At 44.5% G+C, this 26,386-nt stretch overlaps 1 protein-coding gene across 5 annotated transcripts in view; it reads right to left on the bottom strand.

Annotated features, from left to right (window-relative positions):
* Positions 1–26,386, bottom strand: part of MAPKBP1 (mitogen-activated protein kinase binding protein 1) — a 103,555-nt gene that overhangs the window by 63,666 nt on the left and 13,503 nt on the right. For all 5 annotated transcript variants that reach the window (XM_072864593.1, XM_072864595.1, XM_072864597.1 and 2 more), the window contains exon 3: positions 9,592–9,683. In XM_072864593.1, coding sequence (XP_072720694.1) covers positions 9,592–9,683 — 92 coding nt within the window. The remainder of the gene's footprint in view (positions 1–9,591; positions 9,684–26,386) is intronic.

Genomic DNA, 26,386 nt, shown 5'->3' with positions numbered 1-26,386 from the left:
CCTCAGGAATCCAGCACCGGGAAGCTTCAAGGGCAGTTAAGTGCTTTTTCTTTGTCACAAGAATTTTCATTGCAGCCTTGCAAAGATAAAAGCATTCCTACTTCCCTGCTCTCACTTCCTTCATCACTAACGTTTCTGGCAACAGCAAGAATCCACACTCTAACACAAACTTTCTTGAGGGCTCAGCTAATACTTCTGACCCCCCAACACACACTGCACAGGCAGTGCCTGGACCTGCGACACCAGCTGTGCAAGGCAGTGCGGGACTGAAGCCACCTAACTAGACTCGCCCTACCCACACGACCAAATTTTATTTACGGCTCACTCACACCACCACAGCATCACACACAGAAAGAAACCCCCTCTCCAAGATTTCCATCACTGGAGGTAAGAGCACATTCACGCTGCCTGCATGCACACTGCAGGCAAGGAGCCTTCCTTGGCCCAGAGTAAGGGTCCTGCAATTTATTCTTACACTAAAACACACCCCCAACTTCATTGTCAGTTAAGCACAAAAGTTGCTTACAGTTAACACAATTGTATGCCATGCTGTGGTACTGAAGGGTCAGAGTTCAAAGATATATAGTATGGAAGAGGAGAGAGGTGGAACAAGAAAAGCTTTTACTTATTTCTTTGAAGTAATCAAAGAAATTGCATGTAAATGCAATTTCAAATGTTCAAAAAACAAAGTGCAAAATGCACCACTGAAGAGATACCTATGCAACCTCCATACAATTTCCTTCTACAAAACCATTCTAAGAGCATTTCTTTCCACCACCACCCCATTCTGCTCTCCTCTCTGCCAAGAACCAGGCTTGCTCAGTGCTGGGAACAGGTACAAAGGAGGACACAGAGGCAGTGGAGTCGGCAGCATCTGGTGTTCTTTGCCTTAATCACGTCCTTAACTTTCTCTGCATATACCTACCACAACATCACCTGAGCTCATGTCCCATGTGTGGAACCAGCTGCGGGACATTCAGCAGGAGCAGCACACTGCAGAGGCTCTGAAGAAGCAGCACAACATGGCTTTACCACCTTGAGGACTGGCTAGTGTGTGATGTTGGGAGAAGAGCATCCAAACTAGCAAGGGTAAGGATTGCTGTACAAGACAGCGCTTTTTAAGTAATCTTTTTTTTTAAGTCACCTGTTTAATACCCAGCTCCTATTATCTACAGCTCTATAAGGGAAAAAATAGAAAACTGTTACTCTTATTTTTAGAAAAAGGTGCAAGCTGGGAGAAGCAAAGTGATTTTCTCTACCATCCAGTCCCGTGACAGATCAAAAAGATAGGAAAAAGAGTCTCAGTTCTCCATGCCCTACAATACATTGCCTCTTCCCCATTGCTGGCTTTTTTCAGAAAAGTCTTCCTGTCCTTCAGACAAACTCTCACTATTATCCCAAATACAGAACAACATACTTCTGGTGAGACCCCACCTGGAGTACTGTGTCCAGCTCTAGAGTCCTCAACATAGGAAAGACATGGACCTGTTGGAGCGGGTCCAGAGGAGGGCCGCAAAAATCATCAGAGGGATGGAACACCACTGCTATGAGGACAGGCTGAGAGAGTTGGCGTTGTTCAGCCTGGAGAAGAGAAGGCTCCAGGGAGACCTTATTGAGACCTTTCAATACTTAAAGGGGGCTTATAAGAAAGATGGGGACAGGCTTTTTAGTAGGGCCTGTTGTGATAGGACAAGGGGTAATGGTTTTAAACTAAAAGAGGGTAGATTTAGACTAGATATAAGGAAGAAACTTTTTACAATGAGGGTAGTGAAACGCTGGAACAGGTTGCCCAGAAAGGTGGTAGATGCCCCATCCCTGGCAACATTCAAGGTCAGGTACAACGTCACACAGGGTCTGAAGTCAAGCGTCCCACAAGATTCCCACTGTCCACCATAAGATCTTCAACCTACTCCACTCCTGATGAAGATGGTATTAACCACCTCCCCAGCCAGCGGCTGAGCTCTCAGAGTCAAGGGCTCATGCTCCCAACACCTTCCCTCCAGCAGTCTGACAGCACCCCAGTGCTGCAGTCTTCAATGCATGCAGCACAGACAGCAGCACTTTTGGCAGAGACTTGACACAGTCTCCCTCCGGTTTAGTAAGAAGCTTTTCTGCCGAGCTACTTTGAGGTTTTGTCCTATTTTCCTCCTTTTTCTGCTGGGCACCAGGTTTGCTGTAGGTCTGGAGCTTCGCGGCTATCTCGTTATTTAAGATTCTACCAAATGTTACATCCTCAGTTGTTTGTCACAGGTAAAGATTTTAAATTAATTAGACATGACATCAAAAGCCCACACAGACACACATGTCTGGGGGCTGGCTGACGGAAACTGCCTGGAAGTCGATTTGACAGGCTTGACTCCATTCTGCTAAGGAGGAGTTTGCCTGCAGCTCTAGGTGATCACTAGTACGGTTTCGTTTGCTTCTTCATCTCCTCTTCTGCCAAAACAAATGAAATTACAGCTGAACTGGATCAATACAGAACCGTTCACCAAACAACTCTACTTTTTAGGTGCAGTTTTATTACAGAGACATGGATACAATGTGGAAGAGTCTCCAGCACTCACAAAACCAGAAACCAAGCAAAAACCAATGTAGAAATTCTTGCCTAGCTCTACAGGCATGTGGAAACAGCTCAGACGAGTAAGACTGCGCCTACTCCATTAGGCAGGGTCTTTTCTGTCTGAAGTGCAATGATGGGGATTCAGGACTGGACCTAGCTGCTACCTAGATGGGAAGAGGGCAATTGCTCCAGGACTGCATAATTGTTACCTGTGAATCTCACAGGCCAACAGCAAGAGAGCAGGGGAGAGGCCATAGCCTCTAGCCTCCTTAAATCCACCTCTGTAAATTAAAATATCAAAGTTATGATTCTTTGGCCTGAGAATAAAGCACTGTTGCAAAGGAGATCTCCATTCTCTTGTCCCAAGTGCAAAGAGTTTGCTCACTTGCCAGAAACTAAGACTGCATTAGCCTTCCTCAGCCCACCCTCCCTGTCTAATCTACATTAATAAAAGTGAGGAGCAAAAGGAAGTATTTTACACTTCAGGTTTTCATGCCTCAGTACAGATATGCTCCTTTCCCTCCAGTGGGTATTTTAAACAGGGAGATTTAAGAGTTAAACAAAGTATCCCTGCTTCTTTCTGAAAGACCTGCTAATGCTGGGGAAGGAAAAGGAGGGAAGTGTTTGGCTACTTTTCATCATCTTTTTGGACACTTTCAGGACACTGAAATCTGGTGTTGTTCCCTCTTGGCACAGAAAAAATTGTTTGGTTTGGTTGTAATGGCCCAACTCAAACCCAGCTGCAGTCACAGCTCTTCAAATTGTGTTTAACAATCTCAATGAAGGGGATTTTCTTATCTTCGTCTCCGGGTCCACCACCACAATTGCACCAGCTGGAAAATCTCCCCAGATGACATGTACAAGCACAGTAGCCTCACAGAAGAAATGCATTAACAACAGTCCAGATTCCTAGGAGACAGGGAGGGGGAAAGAGGTCTAACCCGTGAAAGGCAACTGTCCCATTTTTAAAGAGGACAAAGCAAACTGCCTCTCGTGTGGCCAAAGATGCTGAAATTTGCTTTGAACCATAGATGAGAACTTCTCTTCATTTTAGGGTAGGTTTCTACAGTCTTTACAACACTGCAGGATTCTCCTTTAGAAAAGAACATACAAATAAGGCCCAGAAATTCTCCTTCAGAGGTTTGGGTGAAGTAAAATTGAAGGAACCAGCACCAGCAGAACTGGATTTATCTACCGGCAACCCAGCAGTTTGAGTATTTCGATGTCCCTGTACCCATTCAAGCTGCATTTGGGATACAGCCCAATAGCATTAGAATTTATGCTAGGGAAAAATTAGTGAAGAACTGTACCTGCACAGAGCAGTAGAGCTTTGCACAAACTGCACACATACCAAAAGGTACACTGGGTCTATAAAGAAGTGGACTCCTTCTGTGTACCTACAACTTTCTAAAGGCAACTATCATTGTGGCGTCCAAGCAAAGTGATCAATTAGTTAAGAAAAACATGCTCTGAAATAAGGCAGGAATACTTGTCGTCTTACAAATTAGCGTTTCATTGTCCATGTAGCCACCAATTCTAATCTGGCCACAATGGTCATAAATCTTGAAAAGATCCCAGTTCAGAACAGCATTTTGCCTCATTCACCAGCAGTCATCTACTAGATCTGCCTCTCACAATTCATTCCTGTAACCCAACTGACCAAAACCTTCCACTTTAAAGAGGAAAGAAAGAGCAAGGCAACATCATGCCTGGTAAAGTTACGCAATGTTTATCCTAAATGTTATTCTTCCATTGTGGGTTATATGCAGCTTAAGGTAAGGGAAATTGTCCTAAACTGATAATTTATTATGTTGTGCAGCAATCTATCTATATAATGATGGAAAATGATGATTAAAACTTTCCAAGAGACTCCACATGTGGATGGGCTGGAAACCACTTAGCCTTACAGCCTGTCTACTGGAACTGGAAAGAGGTATTTGGGAGCAAACCAACAACCACTTCTGGAAAAGAAAAATCCTCACTCTCTCAGCTTCCAGTGGGATTTACCACTCAATTGTGTGAGACAGCTCCACACGTGCTGAGCAGACTCCTGGCTGGATTAACACCAATTCACTCATTTCCCACTGTGCTCCTCCCCTTCCTCCCTTCACCGTGACACAGACTGTGGTCACTGCTCTGCCTGTGCAGGACCTGACACTTACCTCCCTGGATCTGTGGACAGGGAGCCAGGAAGGGTATGACTCAGAAGGGCTGACAGAGTTAAGAGGCTTCCACTCAGTACCGCAAACCAGCCAAGGACGAAGGGTGGAACAGGGGGAGACAGAGTGAAATGAGGAAAGGACACTGTGGCTCGATTCTGCTGCAGCACAGATTGGCACACAAGAGGCTGCTGCACTGACATCCAACATGCACAGCACAGTAGCAGTAAAATAAAATTTGACCCAGACAGCTGCACAGTCTTCTGATTTTGAACACATCACACCACTTTTCACTTCTGAATATTAGTTGTCCTATCTCAAAAAAAGTCAAGGCGATAAAGCTGCAGCAAGAGCAAGTCTAGCTCTTCAGCAAGATCTTGTGGCAAAAAGCAACAGGAGAAAAGACTTAATACCTTCATGTTAACTTTGATCATATAGCTACTTCTTTTATTGTCCCTCCCTTCCTATCAAACAAGGGTGATTCATTCTGAAATGGTACAGAATATGGGGGCATCCAAATCATTTGTTCATCAATTGTACCATGCACACACAGAGCTAGCCAGGGGGCTGTGTCTGTACTTTCTGGGAGATTTCTGAAGTAATTTCTGGGAGAAACCCAAAGAAACTCATTTCAGTATATCTCAGAGAGGATTCACTATATTAAACCCATGTCTGCCTTTAGCAGGAGTTGCTGTATGTAAAGAACTATGCTAGAGAGCTGCAGGGGAAGGAATAATATGCAAGCTGAAACCGATCAACTCATTACATGTGCTATGTATCAAATACCAATTTCCCCAGCAAGGAACACTAATGTGAAAAATCACTGACTTCTATCAGAGTGGCTAGGAATTGAAGAGCAGATAGAGAGAGGCTTAAGCTTGCCAGAACATAACAGAATAGTGTTTAAGAGACATTGCATACTGAACAGCACAAAGCACTACTTTCCTGCTCCTATGGAAGAAAAAGCACAGGCTGCTCCCTCAAGCAGGCAAGTGCCTCTCATGAAGACAAGGTTCCCAACCAGCTATCATGACCAACTGAGAGCCAAGGAAAGAAGAATAAAGAGAAGGAAAATAAATCAGTCAGTCACGCCAACCTACAAGGCTTAAAAAAACAATAGCAAACACAACCCCAAAACAGATAAGCTGACTCAAGCTATCTGAGCAGCTGGTCTAGAATTTAAATGGATAGACATTTCCCCCCTGCCCTTTTTTTTTCCTTTTTTAATGCTAGTCATCCTCAGAGGATTTTCTTAGCTTTGTTTCCCTTCTTGTTTCTAGGAAACAGAAGCTCAACTAGCTACTAAAAAAAAAAAAAAAAAAAAAGAATAAACCAAAATGCGAGAAGGGCAGGGAAAAAGCAAAGGGGAAAAAAAACTGAAAAGAAAGGAGGACACAGCATTGGTCCTGCCACAGTAAGTAAAAAATTCAGTATATGTCTGTCCCCCTCACTCCTCCCACAAGACCAACTTTGTTACTCACCGCATAACTCTAACAGAGATAAAATTAAGCAACTTTGGGTTTATTTCACTTGCCAGCATAAGAACAGACAAGCGCAGGCAGCAGTTTTAAGACCTTTGGAGAGCATATAATCTTCTCTCCTATGTTGTCTTATCTCCCAAGACTTATATGAAAGTGGTGGCCTAGAATATCCGCAGTACTCGGTGCCTTTAGCCTTTACGGCAGACATGAAGTAAAAGCCTCCTATGTCACAAGCATCCCACCAAAACAATACTAGGGTCAGCAAAGCTGCCGTCATGCACTGCCGGAGCAAAAGCCTCATTAGGGTCCAAGAAGAGAAAGAATAAAAGGTTCAAAAGCCAGTGAGAAGGAATGAAAGTAATAATGTAACGCTCAGCTCTTTGGCACCACTGTGGAGTTGGAACGATCTTGGGTTGCATTGAGAACTGCTTCTTTCAGGAGATTCAGAAACTTCTCAGGAGATTCAGAAACTCCAGGAAAGAGAAAATCCAGAAAAGCCATCGTATTTAAAAAAAAAAAAAAATTACTTTAGGCAAACCAGAGACCAGAGTTAAGATTCTGTTCAAAGAACACCAAAGCTTCTCATGCACAAGTCCTCATTCACATATGCATTCATATGCCTGGTGTGGATGAAGTCAGGATGCCTGAGGCAACTGTTTTGATCTCAACCAAATGAATCTAGGTATGTTGAAAGTGTTCTTAGGAAAATAGAGAGTTGTTACGTAAATTCAGCTTTTAGGGGTAGGACAGACTGCAGGAGCAAAGCATCTGCATGTCAGGATTGCAAAACCTCAGTAGATGTGCAGAGGGCTGAGGAAATCAGTGGAGTACCTGGAGCACAACTGAAGATGACCAAGTTGCATGGACAGGACATGAACCAATTGTGCATGAGCCATACCCAGTCTGCTACATCAGCGTCATGTAAGAAGCTTCACATCAGCGTCATGTAAGAAGCTTCGGTGTCCAGTAAATTCAAACAAATAGAAACAAAAATAAACAAAATAAAGCCAGTGTACCAGAATTGGTACAGGATTCTTGCAAATCAAGACAAATTTGCTGGAAATGACAATGTGGGAAAAAAAAACCAACCAAACAAACAAAACCCACCACCACCAAACTGAACTTGCACCAACTTAGTACGGTCTGCACCAGTACCCCTCTCATGTTTTGACTCCTCAACTAATGCTAGTTTTCTTAGAGATTGTCTTGACTGCAGCAAATCACAACAGCATCACAGAACAGGCCAGCCGTGGCACAAAAGCAGCAAGTCATATAAGCCATTAAACTGTTACAACACACATCTGGTATATTCCATAGGTTTCCTGCCCAGGCCATGAGATGCTACCACCAACAAGTAAGAACAGGAATTCTCCTGTAAAGCCCTAAGGAAGCATATAACCTTTTAATTACCCAAAAGAATCCTCAGGTGTCCTCATGCTTGATTAAATCAATGTTAGGCACACACAAGCTCATCAGAGGCACACACAAGCTCATCAGAGGACATTGCTATTAACAAAACTAATCTATCTTTAGCTATGCAAGAGCCGAAAATATGTTTACTGTACTTGTTTTCTTCTCTCTCTCCTTGCCCTCTTCAAGCGTGAACATATTCAGTGTCAGAAAAGATGCAGAGGAAGAGGCAACACACATTGGAATATATTTGCCTGGCTCCAAAGAGTTCAAGCATAAAGGATGCTGTCAAGCGCAGATGTGGATCTCAAATTATCTGCAGTTTAACAGACTGCCCACTGACAGAAAAAGAGGGAATGGGCAGAAATTAAAACACATGAAATTCCATTTGAACACAAAGGAAAAAGAAAAGGAAAGAAAAAAACAAACATCCCACTTTTTTTTTTTTCTTCTTTCCTTTTTTTTTTTGTTTTTTTTTGGGGGAGGTTTTGTTACTGTGACAGTAGTCAAACACTGGAACATGCTGCCCAGAGAGGCTGTGGAGTCTCTGTCTTTGGAGATATTCAAAAGCTGCCTGGCCACGGTCCTGGGCAACCTGCCCTAGGTAACCCTGCTTGAGCATGGGGGCTGGTCTAGATGATCTCAAGAGGTTCCTCCCAACCACAACAATTCTGTGATTCTGTGAACTACAATATCACCAGGATGGGAAAAAACTTCTAGCCAGTTTTACTGACCCCATCTCTCATTTTGGCCACAAAGATAGAATCCTTAAGTGTTGCTAGCCTGTTTCTTGTATACTTGAAAATGTCATCTATAATTGTTGTGGAAGTTCCTTTCTTCTAATTCCAGCTTTAATGTCTTAAGAGTATGCCTATGCAACACCACTTGGAGATATTGCCCTTACTCTTCTCCTTTAGCTTGCTGACCAGCAGAATAAACTAGCTCAGAGGAAAAGCTAAGCTCATACAGACTTCTGCAACCCAGAGAGCTGGAGTATCCCCACATAGTGCTACATTAGGCAGTGAAGGCTTTTCCTGAAGTCACTCTTCTGTCTTCCCAATCTATTCCCACTACAGTATCATATCTTTTCATCTAAGTCATAGATATACCCCATCTCAACAGCCATGCTTCCACTGGCAGGGTAAAATGGTTTTCCTCCCCAGCTTTTCAAAATGCCATCTATTATGAGACCTCTACCTGCCTCTTTCACGGTCCCTTTAAAAATTTTCAGGGGCTTCGTTCTTTCAGACAAGTCCCATCCCACAGATCAGCAACAATGACATGCTCTGTCCTCCATGGACACGTGCCCTGTGGGTGACCTCCACCTTCAGCAAGATCAGGATCTGGCCCCAGATGTCTATGATTTTGCTAAACGTGCAACTCACAAAGCCACCTCTCCAGCACTCAGCTATCTCCCTCTAGGTAGCCCTTTTTCTGTCCATCAAAGTCTCCTTCTGGATATCTCTATTTGGACTTAGACCACGGTTGACAGATATGTTGCACTCCAGAGAACCCACGTGCAAGGCGCTGTCAGCCTGAAACCTTCCTCTGCATTTGGATGAGGAACATGGTAAGTCAAAAATTGCAGGGCATATAGAAGAAGGCTTTTGTCAATTCATTGAAAGCATCACCTGCTCCATTAGGTACTCACTGGCATGAGCATTGCATGGAGTTATGTGCAAGTTCACCACACTACAGAGCATAGTTAAAAAGCCCACAATTTAACACCCAGCTTAGAGGAAGAGGAGGGAGAGGGGTTCCATTAAAAAGGATCCCGTTAAAACTTGACAGGTAAAATGTAATCCTTCTCCCTTGCCAATTACACTAACAGTGCTGAGTCTCGTCATTCTCCAGTGTTAAAAGACTAAGGAATGGTAAATAGCCTCCCTATAGAAGACCATAGTGGAAACACCCTGAATCTTTACGTTGACACATCAGTTCTGGTTTATCTTAGCTTTGAAGAACGTGGTTAGTGACTCACCCTGCTGGATAAGCAACAAGGCCAGTTCTGGGGTCGCAGGCTAATCCTCTGCCTCCCGAGACAGTTATCCCCAACACCTTCTCCAAAGTCACCTAGTGCATATGAAAAAGAAAACAAAAAGTATTATGAAATATGAGTGCAGTTCAAATGGACTCATACACAGATGCCGATGGTCTGGTTCACACTGGCACCGAGAATCACAGCTCCTAAAAATTCACTGACAAGCACCCAGGTACAGAAGCAACCCTACTCAGTTTTCAACACAGGCACAGTAAAATACTGCTGGGGTACTGAGGAGTTGTCTGTGCCAAAGCATTGCAAAGACAGAGGATTGCAAGCAGCAGATAGTACCGGTGAGAAGCTGGGATGCACGTTCACTGGGATGCCCACTGATTCCCATCCTCCCAGCAAGAGCAGCAAACCACTTTCTACAGAGCTCTTTCCCAAAAATTGTTTCCAGGTTGACCCATTCTCTTTATCTCCTCCATCCAGTGGTATGTGGTTCAGCCTGGTCCCAGCCCCATATTCCTAGGAACTGAAGAGTCAACTTTTCCCACAGTGCTTGAACTGGAAATCACATCGGCTGGACTAGGGCGTCCCTCCCCAAGAATCTCAAGAGACAGAACAGCTTACATGACTGGGTTCACAAGCCCAAAAACCAATGAGCCATGCAAGAGACAGTAATCCAAAATGCTTGCTTTCCCCCCTGAGCAAAGATCTCAACTATTTTTGGGAAAAGAAAAGAAATGCAACTGGGAAAAGCTACTTGGAAGATACAAAGATTCATAGCCAAGCCTCTGTGGCACGAAGATGGGAAAAGCAAAAACAAAAGGGGAAAGGAGGGAGACAGATAGACACAACACAATATTTTGGGAAGCACTTCCCGGCAGAGAAAGCATCAGAATTTAGCAATTATCCCAAAGCAAAAGGTTGCCGTGGGATCACACTGCACAAAATCTGGTCTGTAGCATGAAAGGACTCAACCTCTGAGCACAAACCAGTTCTCAGCCCTGGGGTTGTTTTGACCGACACAAAATTATGCTCTTTCCTTTACATTTGCACAGCTTGATTTTATTTATTACATATTTGATGCATACATTCCTCCTCAGCATTGCTGTCCTTGCCAAACTCATGGATTTTACTGGGTCACGGTCTTCTGCTTTTAATTATCCTCATCTAAGTTATATTTGGTTAAGGCCTTAAGGGCATGGACGCGGCATAAGAAGTTACTATTGTAATAATTACTAGTATCTTTAATAGCTGCCCTGAAGACGAACATCTTGTATTTATACCAAGATGGTGCACAAAAGGCAGGGGCAGGGCAGGTTCCCCACGCCACCCTGACCACACAGCTTACCAGACCTGAGGAGTTCAGCTGCAGGGTGAAGAAACGAGGTCTCACTGAGCTCATGGCCCGGGTTACTAGAGACAGTGACAGAAGTAACCCCCCACAGAGAACCACCTTGCTTCAACAGGTAAAGGAGGGCTGAGGTGCCACCACTTACAGTGAGTTGTCCATGCTTTAGCTAGTTCAAATGTGGCCTGCCTTCAAACCAGTGACATGGAAAGTAGAAGATTTCATATCCCAGTCTTTGGAACAACTAGGTCTTTTTTTCCCTTTTAGTAATAATATACCCCAGATAGTTTGAGACAGTACAAGAGAACACCAAATTGTCCCCTTCCCTTGCAAAATTAGTATCTCTGGAAATATGGCTTTTACAGAACTCCACTGGATTTTTGTTTAGTATAAGAACATACAATTAAAAATCCATTTACAAATCCACTGCTAAAGAAAGGAAATAGTTTTGTTCCAGCTTAATGTTGGAACAAAAATGTTGTGGGGGGGAAAGGAGTGAGGGAGGCTAGGAGAATATCTACTCTTGCAGGCTTGTTAACAAGACTTGAAAACACATTTATTTTTAAAGCAGCCTCACAAATGCACAGAAAGAAGAACCCAATGCTTCTACTGCTCAGATTCCCACTCATATCAGCAGTTCCCGACCTATCAAACTAAGAGAGTTTAAATTCCTATAGAAACCACATTCTTGACAGCGGAGGAGGAAGTGGAAGAGACGTGCCATTCAAGTGCTCCAATCTAGATAAGGCACCAATTACTTGATGCTGTCAGCAAACATCAATTTAGCAATGCTGTGCTTACGCTGCTCAGCACAGGCTTTAGCTCAGGCTGGCTGTAATTGCAACTATCCTAAAAGGCACTATTTGACCTTGGCTATGCAGCTATTCAGCAGCAATTCAGTAACCTACTTTCACCAACAAGTACATTTTTCCTCTGCAAGGATGTATATCGAGCCTCTCAGTGTGCAGTCGTACGTCACAGCTGAGCTGATCTTACAGCTGCCTGCTCTGGAGGGGACAGTTCCTTCCTCTCCCATCCCACTCATCCCGGTGACACCCCTGCCATCTCCCTTGCACCAGCACTGGCATGGCAACTGCCTGCCCAACAGGCCAAACCAGCAGAAAACCATGTTGTAGTTTTTGTTTTCTGTTTGCCAGCCTCAGAAAGCCACAGGGAGCTCAAAGCCGGGGAAATACAAACTGTCCCCTTTCCCTGGCAACTACATCAATCCCGCTGTACCTCCAAAACCAACCCTGTCCTTGGTGGTGTGGAAAAATCTGCCCCCTCCTAGTCTTTAAGGGGGAGAGAAACCGAACAAGAGCACTAACTGACTCATCTTGGCACTCTCGCCCCACCAACAGCAAAGTGTCACACTTGCTCCAGCTTCCTCTCTCGTCCTAGGGTCTGTGGAGGCCCATGCAGCTCTGCCAATAGACTATTCATAGCAATGTCAGGAGGTGGAAAGTCTACCTATCTCCTATGGTCAGCACACAGCTTGACACAAAAGGAGTAGCTCAGTCTTCGGGTCCAATTATTCTACTGCCAGTGAGCATCTTCTGGCCTCCAACAATCACTCATTCCATCAGAAAAAGACAACAACTATGAAGGCCATATCCCTGGTATTGATAGACCTAGTGCCACAGAAACAAACACCTGAGTCCGGAGACTCATAACTAACTTTCTGAAAAAGACTTTCTCTCTTTTGCTCCTAGTCTTAGCTTTAAAACCTTCCTAATGTAAAGAATCTGAAAGGCAACCCCATGAGCCTATCCAATGGATGCTCTTACAACACCTCTGCATGATAATCTCTGAGTATTAAAAAGAACTTGCTTCAAAAAGGAGTACACACAAGTTTAAAATTTGGTCTTACGACACTTGTGAGCTCCACTCCCACCACCCTGCCCACAACACACCACAGCTTTATCCCCATGACCAACCTCCAGATTAGGTGACATAAGAGCAAGAGATAGTCAGTCACTTGTCACAAAACTTGACAGAAGAACGAAAAACATTTCAGAGAGAAAAAACAATAGGCAACAACACCACCATATAAATTGGATTTCTCTCAATTTGCCAGCTAAAACAAAGACATTATTAATATAGTTAATTAGGGCAGGAGTACACCAACTTTAACTTCCTAATCTGGAATTAAGATTTGTCAGCAAAGGGCAAATTTGCCGATACAGGTCTGCCATAATCCCACCTCTGAAATTATGACTTACAACAAGGTAGGAACCCACTTCCTCATGTAGCAAGTGCAGTCTCCCAGTCCTACACAGCCATAACCACTGCCATTCATACAGGTCTCCCAGGTTGTACTTCAGCACATCCCAATCAGCAACACACCCTTCCAAGTCTGACCTGAGCTAACCACAGGACCTGGAGAGTCACTCTGCAGATCTGAGACACCGTGTTCATTACCAATAGCTCCTGTGTTGGCCCAATTTGCTTCCCCCAGTCGTCAGACATGTCACTGCTTGCTCAGGCCTTCACAGGCAATCAATGGTCCACCCCATCACCTTCATCCAAGGCTGGACGCAACTGCAAGATTAAACCTGTCATTTTGTACGCCTAAATTAGAGGCGCAGAGAGGAGGCTCGCTATCCACATTTGTTACTTCATCTTGAGGCTTCTATTAATAGTATTTGGCCCTTTCAATCAAGGTTCTCTATGCAATTTGCCAGTGTTATCAAATCAATCTACACACAACGTGTTTCTACAGCTCACTTTGCATTGCCACTGTGCTCTGTGCTACCTGTAACCACCCCATCTCCATTCCTTTAAGGTCAATTTTTTTCAAATTTGGAGGCTCAATACACACTCTTAGGCACCAAAACCAGAATCAGACGTGCAGCTAACACCTGCCTTGCAAAACCCGATATTCACCCATTTTTCAGGCTTAAATCTAAATTGGGCTGCTCAGAGTTGCACAAACATGTAAAGAAATTTTAGTGCCTAAGCAGATCACTTACCCTGTTCCTTCCGCGTCAGATCCCAAGATCATCAGATAGTTCCCACACCTGGTAGCACCAGACCAGCAGAGTCCTGAATTGCAGGACTCAAGGCACTGACAGGTGGCATTCATAGCAGCCAGGCCTTCCCAGGGAGAGGGGCCTTGCTGCAGCCCAATCCCACCTGGAAGTCCAAGGGCACGTCTGAGAGCAGCCCTTGCTTGCCTCGGCATGGTCCCATGCAGCACTAGGGGAAAGCCCACGCTTGCATGACAAAGCCATGCCACCTCTGCCTTGCTACTGAGGTACAGATAATCCTTTCAGAAAGCCTGGTCTAAACAGCCCTGGACAGCCTTGTTTGTCTTTTCAGGAAACAAGATGCATGACCAGCTGCTCCCAGCTCCCAGAGAGTGAGTTTCATACTTGGGCAAGCTCTTTCTGTTGATTTGAGGAAGTTACCACAAGCAATTGTTTCCACATGCTAAAGGGACAACACAGAAATCCTTGAAGGATCAGCCCAACTTCAGCCCCCTGCAAACACTCTCCTCCTTCCAATCGTTTCCGTCCTTTTGGGACCGCCTACGCTGCAAAGCCACACAGGAGGTACAGGAGGCAAACACTGTGGCCTGCACATCTCAGCAGCAAGCTGTTAGAAAGCAACAGTAAACACACCCAGCACAGTAATAATTTCCACCAAAATGGGTGCCAAAGGGGACAACCTAGTCACAGTGACAGTCCTGCCTGACCTGAGCTCACAGGCACTCTCCCTCCAGCTGCACTGTTTTACTACTGAGCCACCGCTGCTGGGTAGGAGCTCCTGTGTCTATGCCTGCTTGCCCACCAGCAGACTTCTGCAGTATGGCTTCACCTTAAGGAAAGAAAGGAACAGAAAATTTCAAGGGAAAGCCATTTTTAACACCAGGCATCCCTCAGAGAATTTCAACTGTAGGCTGAATGATGCTGCTACTCACCCCATCACCCTCCAGGCCAGCAAAAGACTAAGCAGGAGTTAAGTAGTATTTCAGCCCCTCTTCCCCATACTCAAGCTCAAGAAACTAAAGAGTTTTCTGACTCCATCACCTCACCTCCTGACTTCTAATACTATCCACATTCTCTTCTGGTCCCAAAACCCATCATTCTCTATAAAGGCAATATATTTAAGCATGGAAATAAAGAAGCAAAGCATTTGAGAGAATACATGCAACTCTCCAGTGCTCAAAAAGACCACTGAGGAGAGAAAACTGGTGTTACTGTACAGGACTGTCCCTATGTTCCAGTACCTACGGCATTAGGCAGGAGGCTACAGCCTGGGAAAACCATGTCCAGCAAGCAGATGTGTCTGTTCCAGACTTCATGAGATTGGCCGTCTTGGACCAGACAGTATCTAGCCCTGGTTCCTGTTTCCATTTGCAGCCATAAGTGAAGGATAAAAGCCAGGAAAAACAGTATCATAAACAAATGTATGGATAAAGTTTAAGAGCAGGGAAAGCAAATTTGATTCTTTCTCACCACCTGTCAATCTCCCAGTCTCAAAATAGATATTAGCAGTTTTTAACCTGTTTCAGCAGAGTTCTCTACCATGAACTTATCCACTATGTCTTTAAAAGCTTGGCATTCACAGCATCTTTTGGAAAGGAATTCCACCAGTCTGGTACATGTTGTAAGAAGAACCATCTTTCATTGCTTGTTTTAAACCTGACTTCTATTAGTTTCATTTGATGTGCCTTAATTCTTATACAGGAAGAGAGAGAGAATAGTCAATCCTCACCTACCATCTTTAGGTGGCTCATGATTTTGTAAGGAGCTATGCTAAGTCATCTGTGTTCCAAGTACAAGAGTCTTCACTTAGTTCATGGCTCTCTTGAAAGCCATTTCACATCTTTGATCAGCTCTGATGCTCTCCTGTGAACCACCTTCCAGGTCCACTATATCCTTCCTGAGATGAAAGAGGAAACACCAAGACTACATACAGCTTTCAAGGTGTGGTCACAGCAAGTGTTTACAGAGCAGAATAATATGGTCTTCTATTCTGTTCTCCATTCTTTTTTCCCATTAATACCTTACACTCGATCTGCCTTTTTGACATCTAAGATCATTTACTGACAGCAGTGAAGAGGTCACCCTGCTCAACAAAGTCACGGATAAGAACTCCTGCTGCGTTACACTTGGAAACTCATCCCCCATTCTCTCCTCTCTGCTCCCCTATGGAAAGGGAAATCTTATTCTTGAATCAACAGTTTGATTTCAACTTCCCCCTTCCTCTCCACGCTTTTGTGAGCACTTATTCACGAACAAGAGCATCCTCAGAGGGAGTTCTTGCAGCACAATTATTCCATTCCACTCCAGGATGGCTACTTCAATAAATGTCCACGTGCAGACAAGTTCTATTTTAAAAGCCTTCCCATGGGCCTGTGTATAACACAGTTAACGTTTGAATCCATTTAATGAACTAGCAGCATCGAGTCAGCATGAAAAGACAACATCCATCAGAGTTCATCTATCATCCACTGCACAATGTGCCTGCCTTCATCCCTCTCCTGTCTCAATGTGGGCATATTAATAATGTATGTGCAAAAGCACACATTCCTGAGAAAGTGGCGGACACAGAAATCCCAGAGATACGTAATCCATGTGGGTTCCTTTGGAAAGCCTTCCCTAGCACATCAAGTAATCAGTTACCACCTTGTCTGAGGAGTGGCTACATAATCATCTGTTCTTTTGCCTTAAAAAAAATGCTTTCAGGGCTCATCTTGAGACCCCAATACTCTTCAGTCCTGGCAATACACTGACACAGGGAGCTCCAAAATCAGGCCCAAGTTTCACAACAGCACTGTGCTTTTCACATCCATCTCCCTATATTCTGCTCCCAGAGTTTTCAGCACCGCTGCACACACTCCAACATGTTTTCCGTGCTGCAACACAGCAAAGTTGTATCAATGCACTCTGGCATCCAATACGTGAAAATGCATCGTAGCTGTACATTGTCAGCGTCAGCATTTAAGACATAGCTGTCTATTTCTTACATAAGTGAAATTTGATACAGAGCACCAAATCTCACAGCTGGCCCTGTTCGTACATCTCTCCTGCCGCCCCTGAGCCCCACCGCAAAAAAGCACGTTTAACCTCCAGGGACCAGTGCACACGTTGTAGGCTCTAATCCACCATCTGAACACACTGTCTGATCTCCTCTTACTGCTGCAGAAAAACAAAGGCTTGAAGTTTTACATTTAGCTCTGCTGTGCTTCTTTTGGCACATTAAACCCAGAACACTAATTACAGTATACTATTCTACTTAAGGGGCTGTCAGCATTTCCACTGCAAAGCCTTCATTTCAGGGCTTTATAGTACAGCTGTGAAATATTCATTTTGCACTTGAGCTTGACATGAAAAGGCCTGGCTTTGGCCCAGGTTCCTCTGCCTGTTTGTTTTTTCAGGAGTTGAGGTTTTTGTTGTTGGTCTGGCTGAAGGCTGGTGGATGGAATTAACTGCAGGGGATGTTTGACTTACAAGAGCACACAAACAACAAAACCACCCAGCTTCACAGTTGGTTTCTGTTCCTCACCTACCTAATGCCTCCCCCTGGTTTTGTATGTGCACATAGAATATACACTTTAAAAAAAATTTTTTAATTTTTTTTTTTAAAAGGCTTTTCTATCCTGTCCCTCCTCTCCAGCCTGAGCCTTCTGCCCCTCAGCATCCAGTGCAAGTAAAAAGTACTGTCTTGACAAGCCTGGAGACTGCAAATATTCCACCTGCAAAAGCAACAGGAGTAAGGTGAGCTCCAACACACAACCAATTCAGGACACCTCTGCCTTGACAGAGCAGCCTCCATGTCTCTTGCAAGAAGTTTCACAAGCCTTGCTCACTGCTGCTATTGCAGACTCATACCAATTGCCTAACTGACCCTCTAGGAACTACTCCAAGACCATCAAGCTGGTTTCATGCAATCCACCAAAAAGACTTGTTGCAACGTTTCAAGGTGTTTCCAGCCAATGCTCAATTTGAATCAGCATTCATGGGGTGAAAGGATTCAGAGCTATGTCTGACTACTGAACAGGTCCTCACAGTTTAATCAATTTAAAAAAAAACAAACAAACACCTGACCAGAACATCATCATCTGCAACAAGCAGTTGCCAATTCTAGGCAACTGGATTTCAAGATAACCACTTTAAGAACATCAGGGAACGATCTCCCACAACACAAATTATGACTGACACACCTTGGCACAAGAGTGGCAAAGGTAGGAACCAACTTGTCCAAAGGCTTTGAATCACTGAATTATGGGAAGCTTTACATTACATTCATAAACCTGCATAAAAGTGGAGGGGGGCAGTTCTAATGGAAATGCTGAGCCCCAGCTTTAATGGCTCTACCAGGTGTCACTACAATGGTTGCGCAGGGGTGTGCACACACATTTATTAAAAATTATCCAGGCAGTTGAGAGAACAGGGAACAAAATGGGGATGGAGGTGCAAGAAAGGGAATGTGAGCAACCCAGGGTCCCTGCAGGCTGTCTTTCCACATGCGCCTGCACACAGCGTGCATGCGTTTGTCCATCTCTCCACACAGCCTCTCTTGCCTGCTCTCCCCTCCTGGCCTCCCCACCGTGCTTTCAGTCTGATTCCAGCTGTCAGGACTGCATTCCTGTCCCATCAGCCCCAGCTGTCGGGGCTACGTGCTGAATCTGCACTCTGCCTTCTTCTCCATGCACCTGGAGTAAGGCAGCCCCAGGGAGGCCATAAATACCATTGCATAGCCCCAGGGAAGCGAGTGCGAGGCTATTAAAAGCACCTCTACCAGGAACCATAGTGAGGGAACTCAGAACTGACAGCAGCACACATCTGCAAGTGTCCCTGTGGCCTGCAAAAGAGGATACATAGAGGGTTAATTTCCTACCAGCTTCTGAAGCATGACCTAGACATCATTAAATAATTACCTTCTGTTTCTTCACTTAACATTAGCCTTATCCCCCAACTTTCTCTTCCCCACCCCCACACCAAGGTCCAATTTCTTCTAAAATATTGCAGGGATGAAGAAAGGCACATGTAACGTTATCAACCCAGGCTGAAGACATGGCAAGCAGCAACGTCTCCTCCTCCTCCCATTCAGCCATCATTCTTACCGCAAAAGCGGCCCCGACTCAGATTTTCATGAGATTTCCAAAACCTTCAGAATATCTCATCTTCAGATACAAATGTGGTGAAGGGATAAGGGGTGGAGTACGCGTAAATTGTCCACTTTTGTTGGTGTTATGATTATGCTATTTCGACTTTGGTGCGGGGAATTCTTTTTGTTGATGCAAGCAAAGTTTGTGAAGATTGTGTGATGAGTGTATACTTTAAAAAAGAAAAAAGCGACATCAAACAGGCTACAGGTTTGTTGGCACATAAAGAGTCAATCCTGATTTATTCCAGACTAAGCGTCTGCACATGGAGTAAATCGGACCAGCTCCATGGGCAGGTGAGCCCTATGGGACACAACAGAAAGATGCATCCTGTGTGGGCAGGCTTCAAAGAAGCCATTCCTTGAGCTCTCAGGACCTGGAATAGTGCAGGATCACTTCTTCACAAGGAACAGATTTTTTCCAATTTGCAAACATGCGTTACTTTTTCATAAGGAAAGAGAGCAGGCGATATATCAGATTTTATGCAGGGGGTGCTTTTCCCCTCCCACATAGGCAATTTGTCAAGTGATTCCTTCTTTGTAGTACAAAAAGGAACTAATTCACCTTACCCTGCACAGAGAACTATCTGTAAGAGGATTAGGTACAAGCAAGGACTTGCAACACTCCCCCACCAATCTGTCCCAACAGTAGAGACCAAAGGGAGCAACTACTGACTCTCTGGCAGTGTTATATATTGGTCTCCTCTGAATCCATGCACTGGGCCTGAATATAGGCAAAGAAAGTGCTTCAGTGAGAAGTAAAAAAAAAAAAAAGTAAATACAGCTCCCTTGGGCAGTGTTTCAGTTACTCATATAAGGGTTTGAAATCAAGCAGGAACAAACGGTTCTCTCAGCGTAAGGGTCACTGTTTATCATCGTTAATCATCACTTCCCAGATAGGAAAGGCTCTTTCCCCTCTGTTTCGCCCAGGCTTTAGCACTCACGAGAAGCAAGAGACAAGAACAAGGAAAAGAGCCAAACAGGGATGTGGGCACGGGCTGGCAAGGCTGCTCCCTCTGCAGCTCTGCCAAAGTCCCTCCTCACAGCCCCGGCCCTGAGCTGGGCCTGCTCCTAAATACAAACAGCCGATGGTTAAAAGTCCACAGCTTCATGTCAGAGATGTGCACCCACTCCAAGGAAACCGTGGCAGCTCCACATATCTCCTAACTCTGGAGAAGTCAAACACACAGGCCATAACACAGCTTTTCTAATACCAATACCACCGTGGCAAGGAGCTCCGTCCTAAATCACCTCCTGCTGAACTCTATAAACAACACATGCATTCAAACTAAACTTGGACATGGAGAAGACAGATGGAAAGAGAGGGCGCAGAAAGCCTTCCCCACACTTAACCCTGCCGAGGGGAGCCGGAGAAGGAAAGCCACATCTCAGTGCTTCAAGAAAAGCACCATGTTACAATCCCCTTCCCCTTCATTTCTTCTCACTGGGGCTTATTTTTGGTATAAACAGATCAGTGCCCTGTTTGACAAGGCTTGGGGGAGAACCTGGTGGTTGACCTTGAGTCCAGGAGTAGAAACACACAAGCTAGAGATATGCAGGGTAAAGAAAAACCTTTTGATCAGCCTGCCTGAGGTGACACTCATAATTCTTTTGTGATTCCTTTATTCATGCATAACACCCCATGCCAAATCAATCTATTTTTATCCTTCACCATTGATTTGCACAGCAGTTCTGTCCTAGAAGTCATCGACTGCCACTTCTAAATTGTGTCTCTAGATCTTGTCCCCACCTACCCAGCCGTCATTGCCATGAAGGCAACCACACAGGTTTTTGGAGAAGGGAACAGCTGTGTATTTAAGTCCCCAGGAAAGATTTAAAGAGACTCTCTGTATGTAAAAGCCTCACCTTTTTATGCCCAGATTTCTTGCACAGAGCAGGTATCTGTCCCCTCCACAGGAGGTCACAGAGCTCACCTCTCCTGGTGCCTGAAGGCTCCTGCCTGTAACACCTGAACCACTCCAGGACTAGACACCTTGTCCTCCCACGCATGCACCTCCCTAAGACTGCAGTGATGCTATGGGGGAAAGTACATACTTGCATCCACAGGGGATTAGAAAATGGTTTTGTTGTAAACCAATGCAAATAATATTAAAAAAAAACTTATCAGAAATTTAAAAGATGCTAAGATCGGAATAAATACAACAGGAGGGACAGAGTGAGTACACAGCATTTATCACACAGACAACACCCCTACAGAAGGAGGCAGGTGGTAAAGAGATTAGTATTCAATCTTCCCCTACACATTGCCCGGACTATTTAGTATTTGTTTCACAGTACTTGCAAGAAGTCCCAATGAATGTGACGGCCTCCTGTGCTTACAGCAGGTAGCAACATGTACTCTCACACAGCTTGCAATCTATAACCAGATATAAGAGGACTAGGTGGCAAAAAACCAGAAACACTGAGGTAAAATGTCTGATCGTGGTCATGCAACAAATTAGCAGCAGACCTGGGAATAACCTCACCTCCCTCCCAAATTCCTTCAGCTATCTACTGCATGGACCATGCTGCACCATTGCTGTATCTCACTCCTGCTTGAGGCTAGGGACAATATTTTTAAAGAATGCTTAAAAATTAATCAAAGGAAAGCATGAGAGATTTCTTTTTTCCCCAAAACCAATCAGGATATACAGAAGGAGCCACCCAAGCTTCCTGCCCATCCCCAGCAACCACTCACTGTCTAGCTCTTGGCAATCCCTTCCTGCACTCCTCCCTGCCCTCTGCCCTGAGGAATAAGCTTCTTACAGAAGAGCCTTTATCATCATCTGCCCTTCATGCACCCTAGAATTAAGAAGCTCTTCGCATCTGTCAGTCAACGTGCATATTTGCCACCCAAGATATTTCTCCTGTCAGCCAGAAAGGAGACCATGTCCTCCAGGAGAAGCGATACAGAGGAACACGGGCCAAAGACTGAGAAAACAAACTTAAGAGGACAGCACAAGCACTGATCTCCATTGCCTCCTCAACAACCCTGCTGCCACCTCCTCCTGTTCCAGTACAGCTGGAAAGTCCTTCACTGGTAATACAGTGTCCCCATCACCGCACCTGCTGCTCAGCCACCAGCATGGACAAATCCAGCAAGCCCTCATGTGCTCACTCAGGTACGCCACCGCTGGGCCATCTTTCTGCTTCAAAGACGCAAACTGGTACTACAGGAGAGGCAAACATCGTTCACAGTCACAGCTATCCCAGATGTAGAACTTGGTTTAGTCTTTTCCAAACAGTTAAAATTTCTTGCAAGTTTTATGGCCTAGACCCAGCACCCCAAAGACCCCCCCCTGCAAATCAGCAGCAAGAAACACCACCGATCCTCTCTGCCTTACACACACATACAGAGGAAACCACCACTACACAATAAACTACACAGAGACACAAAAGGTTATAAAGACAACTACAAAGCAATCCTAAACAAGCTCATTAGATCATTCATTCAGCCCACTTTCCTTCTTCACATACTTTGCCCTTAAATCACTTCTTCCTGTGATTTTTCCCAAGCACCTTTTCAGTTTCTTTTCCTGAAGGAAACAAAGTCTGTAAACAAGAGGTACAATAGTCCAACATAAGCTGACTTATTTCAGGAGTTTGTTAAAGGTGACTGTTAAAGGTTTGTAAAAGGGAGCAGACTGCCGTCTAAGTGACTTAAAACCCTGAAACAGGGGGAGTAACACTGAAAAAGCAGGTCTACTCTAGCCTACATTTAGGCTCAGGAGCACGGGTAACTGGTAGAATTACCAAATGTGAGAACTGAGGAAGTAAAATCACACTCAGAGGAAGCAATTTTTATCCACAGGCTTAAAAACCTCCTTTTGTTACCACCTAGCTCCTGCCATACTTCAAGAAAAGCAAACCATTACAACTACCACCATTTCTTTACTGCCCTTGTTTGGAAATTCAGAAAGCCCTAGATCCAGGCACACAACCAATTCCTGTCCCTTCAACACTTCACAAAGTACTTCTGTTTTTTACATGTTTAGTTCTTAGCAAAAATTGCTGCTGTAAAAAGCAGAACACAAAAAAAGAGATTATGGAACTCCAGTCTTCAGCAAAGAGTCAGTGCTCCCAACGCATGATTTTCCCGCCAATAGTTTTAGACGCATTCACCTACTCAGAAGCATTCAGCAGAATCTGTCTTGGTAAGAAATAACTTTGAGCAACACATGTCGTTCAGAAATACCTGAACTACTAGTCCTAAGTACATTTCTGCAGTTTAAACAAAGGATATAAGAAGCAGAAAAACACTTGAAGGGCAAGCAGTAAGACTGAACAGCAAAGCAACGCTTAAGAGTCAGAACATCCCTGTTGACTGTCAATTTGTACTGAACCACTACGCAAACCCTGCTCAAACTGTATTTCATGTCCTCCAGCAAAAAGATAGCTATAAAGCTTCTATGCAGTTTCTGTCCACTCCTTGTTGTAGTGCAGTGGCAGCTAGATAGTGGGCAACAGCTGGATACATGCTTTACTCTCACCCCTGCACAGGAACTGGCCCCTGCACGAAGCCAGGCTGCAATTCCCATCACCGACCAGAGAAGAGGTGTTGGACGAAATGGAGCTGATTGCCTGTCAGAGTTGTAAGAACGCAACTGATGATTCAGACTCTTTAAAAAAAAAATTACAGAAAGAAATGACTGTAGAGAATTGTTCATGGAACACTGAACCCTGAAAATGTTCCCACCTGTCCACAATCTTGCCGCTCTTCTTCCAATTGTATCGGTCTGTTTAAGAAAAGACATTACTTCTACCTGCAAATCTTGCCTCTCTTACGTCCTTAGAGCATCACAGGTTGATACCTGCAATAAAGCACTTAGGAGACAATATTGTGGAAGGATCTGTTTACAAATCAGCCAAAGACAAACAAGCACTCAGAGTTTAAAGATGGAATTAACACCAGCCACAAGTAAAGACTAAAACTGGCTGCTCAGTGCTTATCAGCACTTTCTGCTATTTCTATAGAGGTCACTTCCTACATTTCTTTTGGGTGAGATAAAAATCTGTTAGTGACAGAAAGGACCACAGAAATTGGCACAATCTGCTATGGCAGCCAAGCTGACCAAGCAGAGACTTGCACTAAACAATCTCATACAAAGAACCAGAAAGGTACTCAGCAATTGCAGAAGTTGTTTTGCTTATAAGCACTGCCTGGCAGAAGTCCTATGCACATTTCACATGGTTCAAAAGATGACAGCAGCATCCCAATGCACCTGTGAAGCACAGCCACACAATGATGTCACTTCAAAATACTGCTTCCTACAATATGTCACAACACGATGACCATGGCAACTAAAGCTCCACATGTACCCAGGTCTAATAGCTAGAGGACAGAAACGTCTGCCAGAAGGAGTTCAAGAAAACTCAGCAGCAGTTTTGGAGTCACAAGAACCCAACGGACTGCCACAGACCAAACCCCGTGGCTTTGAGGGACCAGGTCACTGCAAACTGAACTCTGTGAGGTTTCTGACAGATGTTCCACCATAAGAGAAAAGAGCTGGGCAACCATCAAGCAGGAAGTCAACCCTCCAGACCCAAGTATCTCACACTTTATGCTCTTCCCTGAAGGCTAGCTGTATGGCATTTCATTTCTGCTTTCAGCCACCTTCCCCAGCCTTTTCCACTGAAGATGGAGCACCAGGAAGTCTTCTTGAATCAGCTTTAAGGAAGGGAATCCCTGGTGCTACCCCTTTCTCCTATTTATACCAACAACATTACTGCAACAGTTCAAACACATTTTATATATAGCTCTGTGGCTTATTTCCAGGCCGAAGTAACTCAATGCTGGTGTACATATGTTTAGACCACAGCAATTGGAAAGAATGTCCCATAAACGCTGTTAACTCTGCTGCTCCACTGTGACCAGCACAGGCTCTACCACTGCAGAAATACAAGCCGTGTTAGGAAAATTTAAAAAAATAAATAAATATCATCCATCAAGAAGCTAAGCAAGCCACTCGCCACCTGCACAGCATTGACAGACTTCCACTATAGCCCCAATAGATTTATAGCTGTAAGTTAGCAGCCAGCTCTTGTCACATCAAGATATAGTGTCTGACTGCCAAGAGACCACATAGAGGTGACACGGGTGTGTGCCAGCACAAGGGCAGACATGCAATACATCGAGCATCTGCCAGTATCCACTTGCACTTCAAAGTAATCTTATAAACTTAAGGGCTGGACAAACAGAAGATAGTCAGATTTGCACATCTCTATTTGCAAACCCTGCTTGTACTGAAAATATCAGTAGTGCTACCATATTTTAATGAGTCTGATTTTAGTCCAATACTGCTAAGCTCATGCACTGAAAAGAAAGAAGGAGGGCAAGCTGCAGGAGCCACGGAACAACATCCAAAATGTACTCCCCCCAGCGCTCGTTGCAGGGACCTCAGTGACATGTAGATGAGAGAGGCGCCTGCTATAAACCCACAGGATGCTGATCCCAGTGCTAGGCCTAGGTTTTAACATGACCCCAGGTGAGCCAAACCCCAGGCAGCAGCCCACAGGGAGACAACAGTGTCTGCTATATTCCCTCTCCTAAAGGAGGGTGCTCCCACTACCACATGCAGACCACTACCAGGTGATAATTACCATGCCTTTCACTAGATTGTCCCTCTCATGGGCTGCAAGGACAGCTCTGCCAGTCTTCCCAGAATACGTTAAAACAACCTTTCATCACATTTTTCTCTGCAATAGCTAAAAATTGGGGGGGGAGGATATTAACGTGCTTTTAAAAAAAAAAAAATCTTACCTTTTCTTATGTCTGAATCCAATGGGAATGGACTTTAAAGAGGAGGAAAGCATAATCAACACTTCAGAATTATCTAAAACAGCACGGCATCTTTGGTTACGTGATGTGGAAAAGTTAATGACTACCATCTCAGGCCTCTGCAGAGACGGGCGTCTCTTGTCGTGGGGTATAAATAACCTAGCTTTATCCTTGCATAAACCTGTTTATAACTTCAGGGACGAAACTGTCCTTCCTGAACATGTCAGGTCAGCATCTTGCTTGGATCAGAGGAGGCTCTGTCAGAGAGCCTCTAGCTGGGGAGAAAAGGGGAAACCAAGTCCACATTTTGGGGATGATATGGGGATACAAAAGAAAAATGGAATTTCTCTGGTTAACTGCTTATCTGGGGGATGGGAAACAGGGAAAGATAAACAGTCTGTGTTCCAGGCTTCACAGGACTGGTTAGCAACATGCCCAGGGAATATGGATTAATGGACAAAGCGCAGCTGAGCTGGTCAAAACAACATGATAAAGACAACTGCATGATATACATATAAGGCATGCATACACGTACAGTTATGTGC

Source organism: Ciconia boyciana, chromosome 6 (genome assembly GCF_034638445.1).
Source record: "Ciconia boyciana chromosome 6, ASM3463844v1, whole genome shotgun sequence".
Taxonomy (NCBI): Eukaryota; Metazoa; Chordata; class Aves; order Ciconiiformes; family Ciconiidae; genus Ciconia; species Ciconia boyciana.
This window is presented reverse-complemented; position numbering and strand designations above follow the sequence as displayed.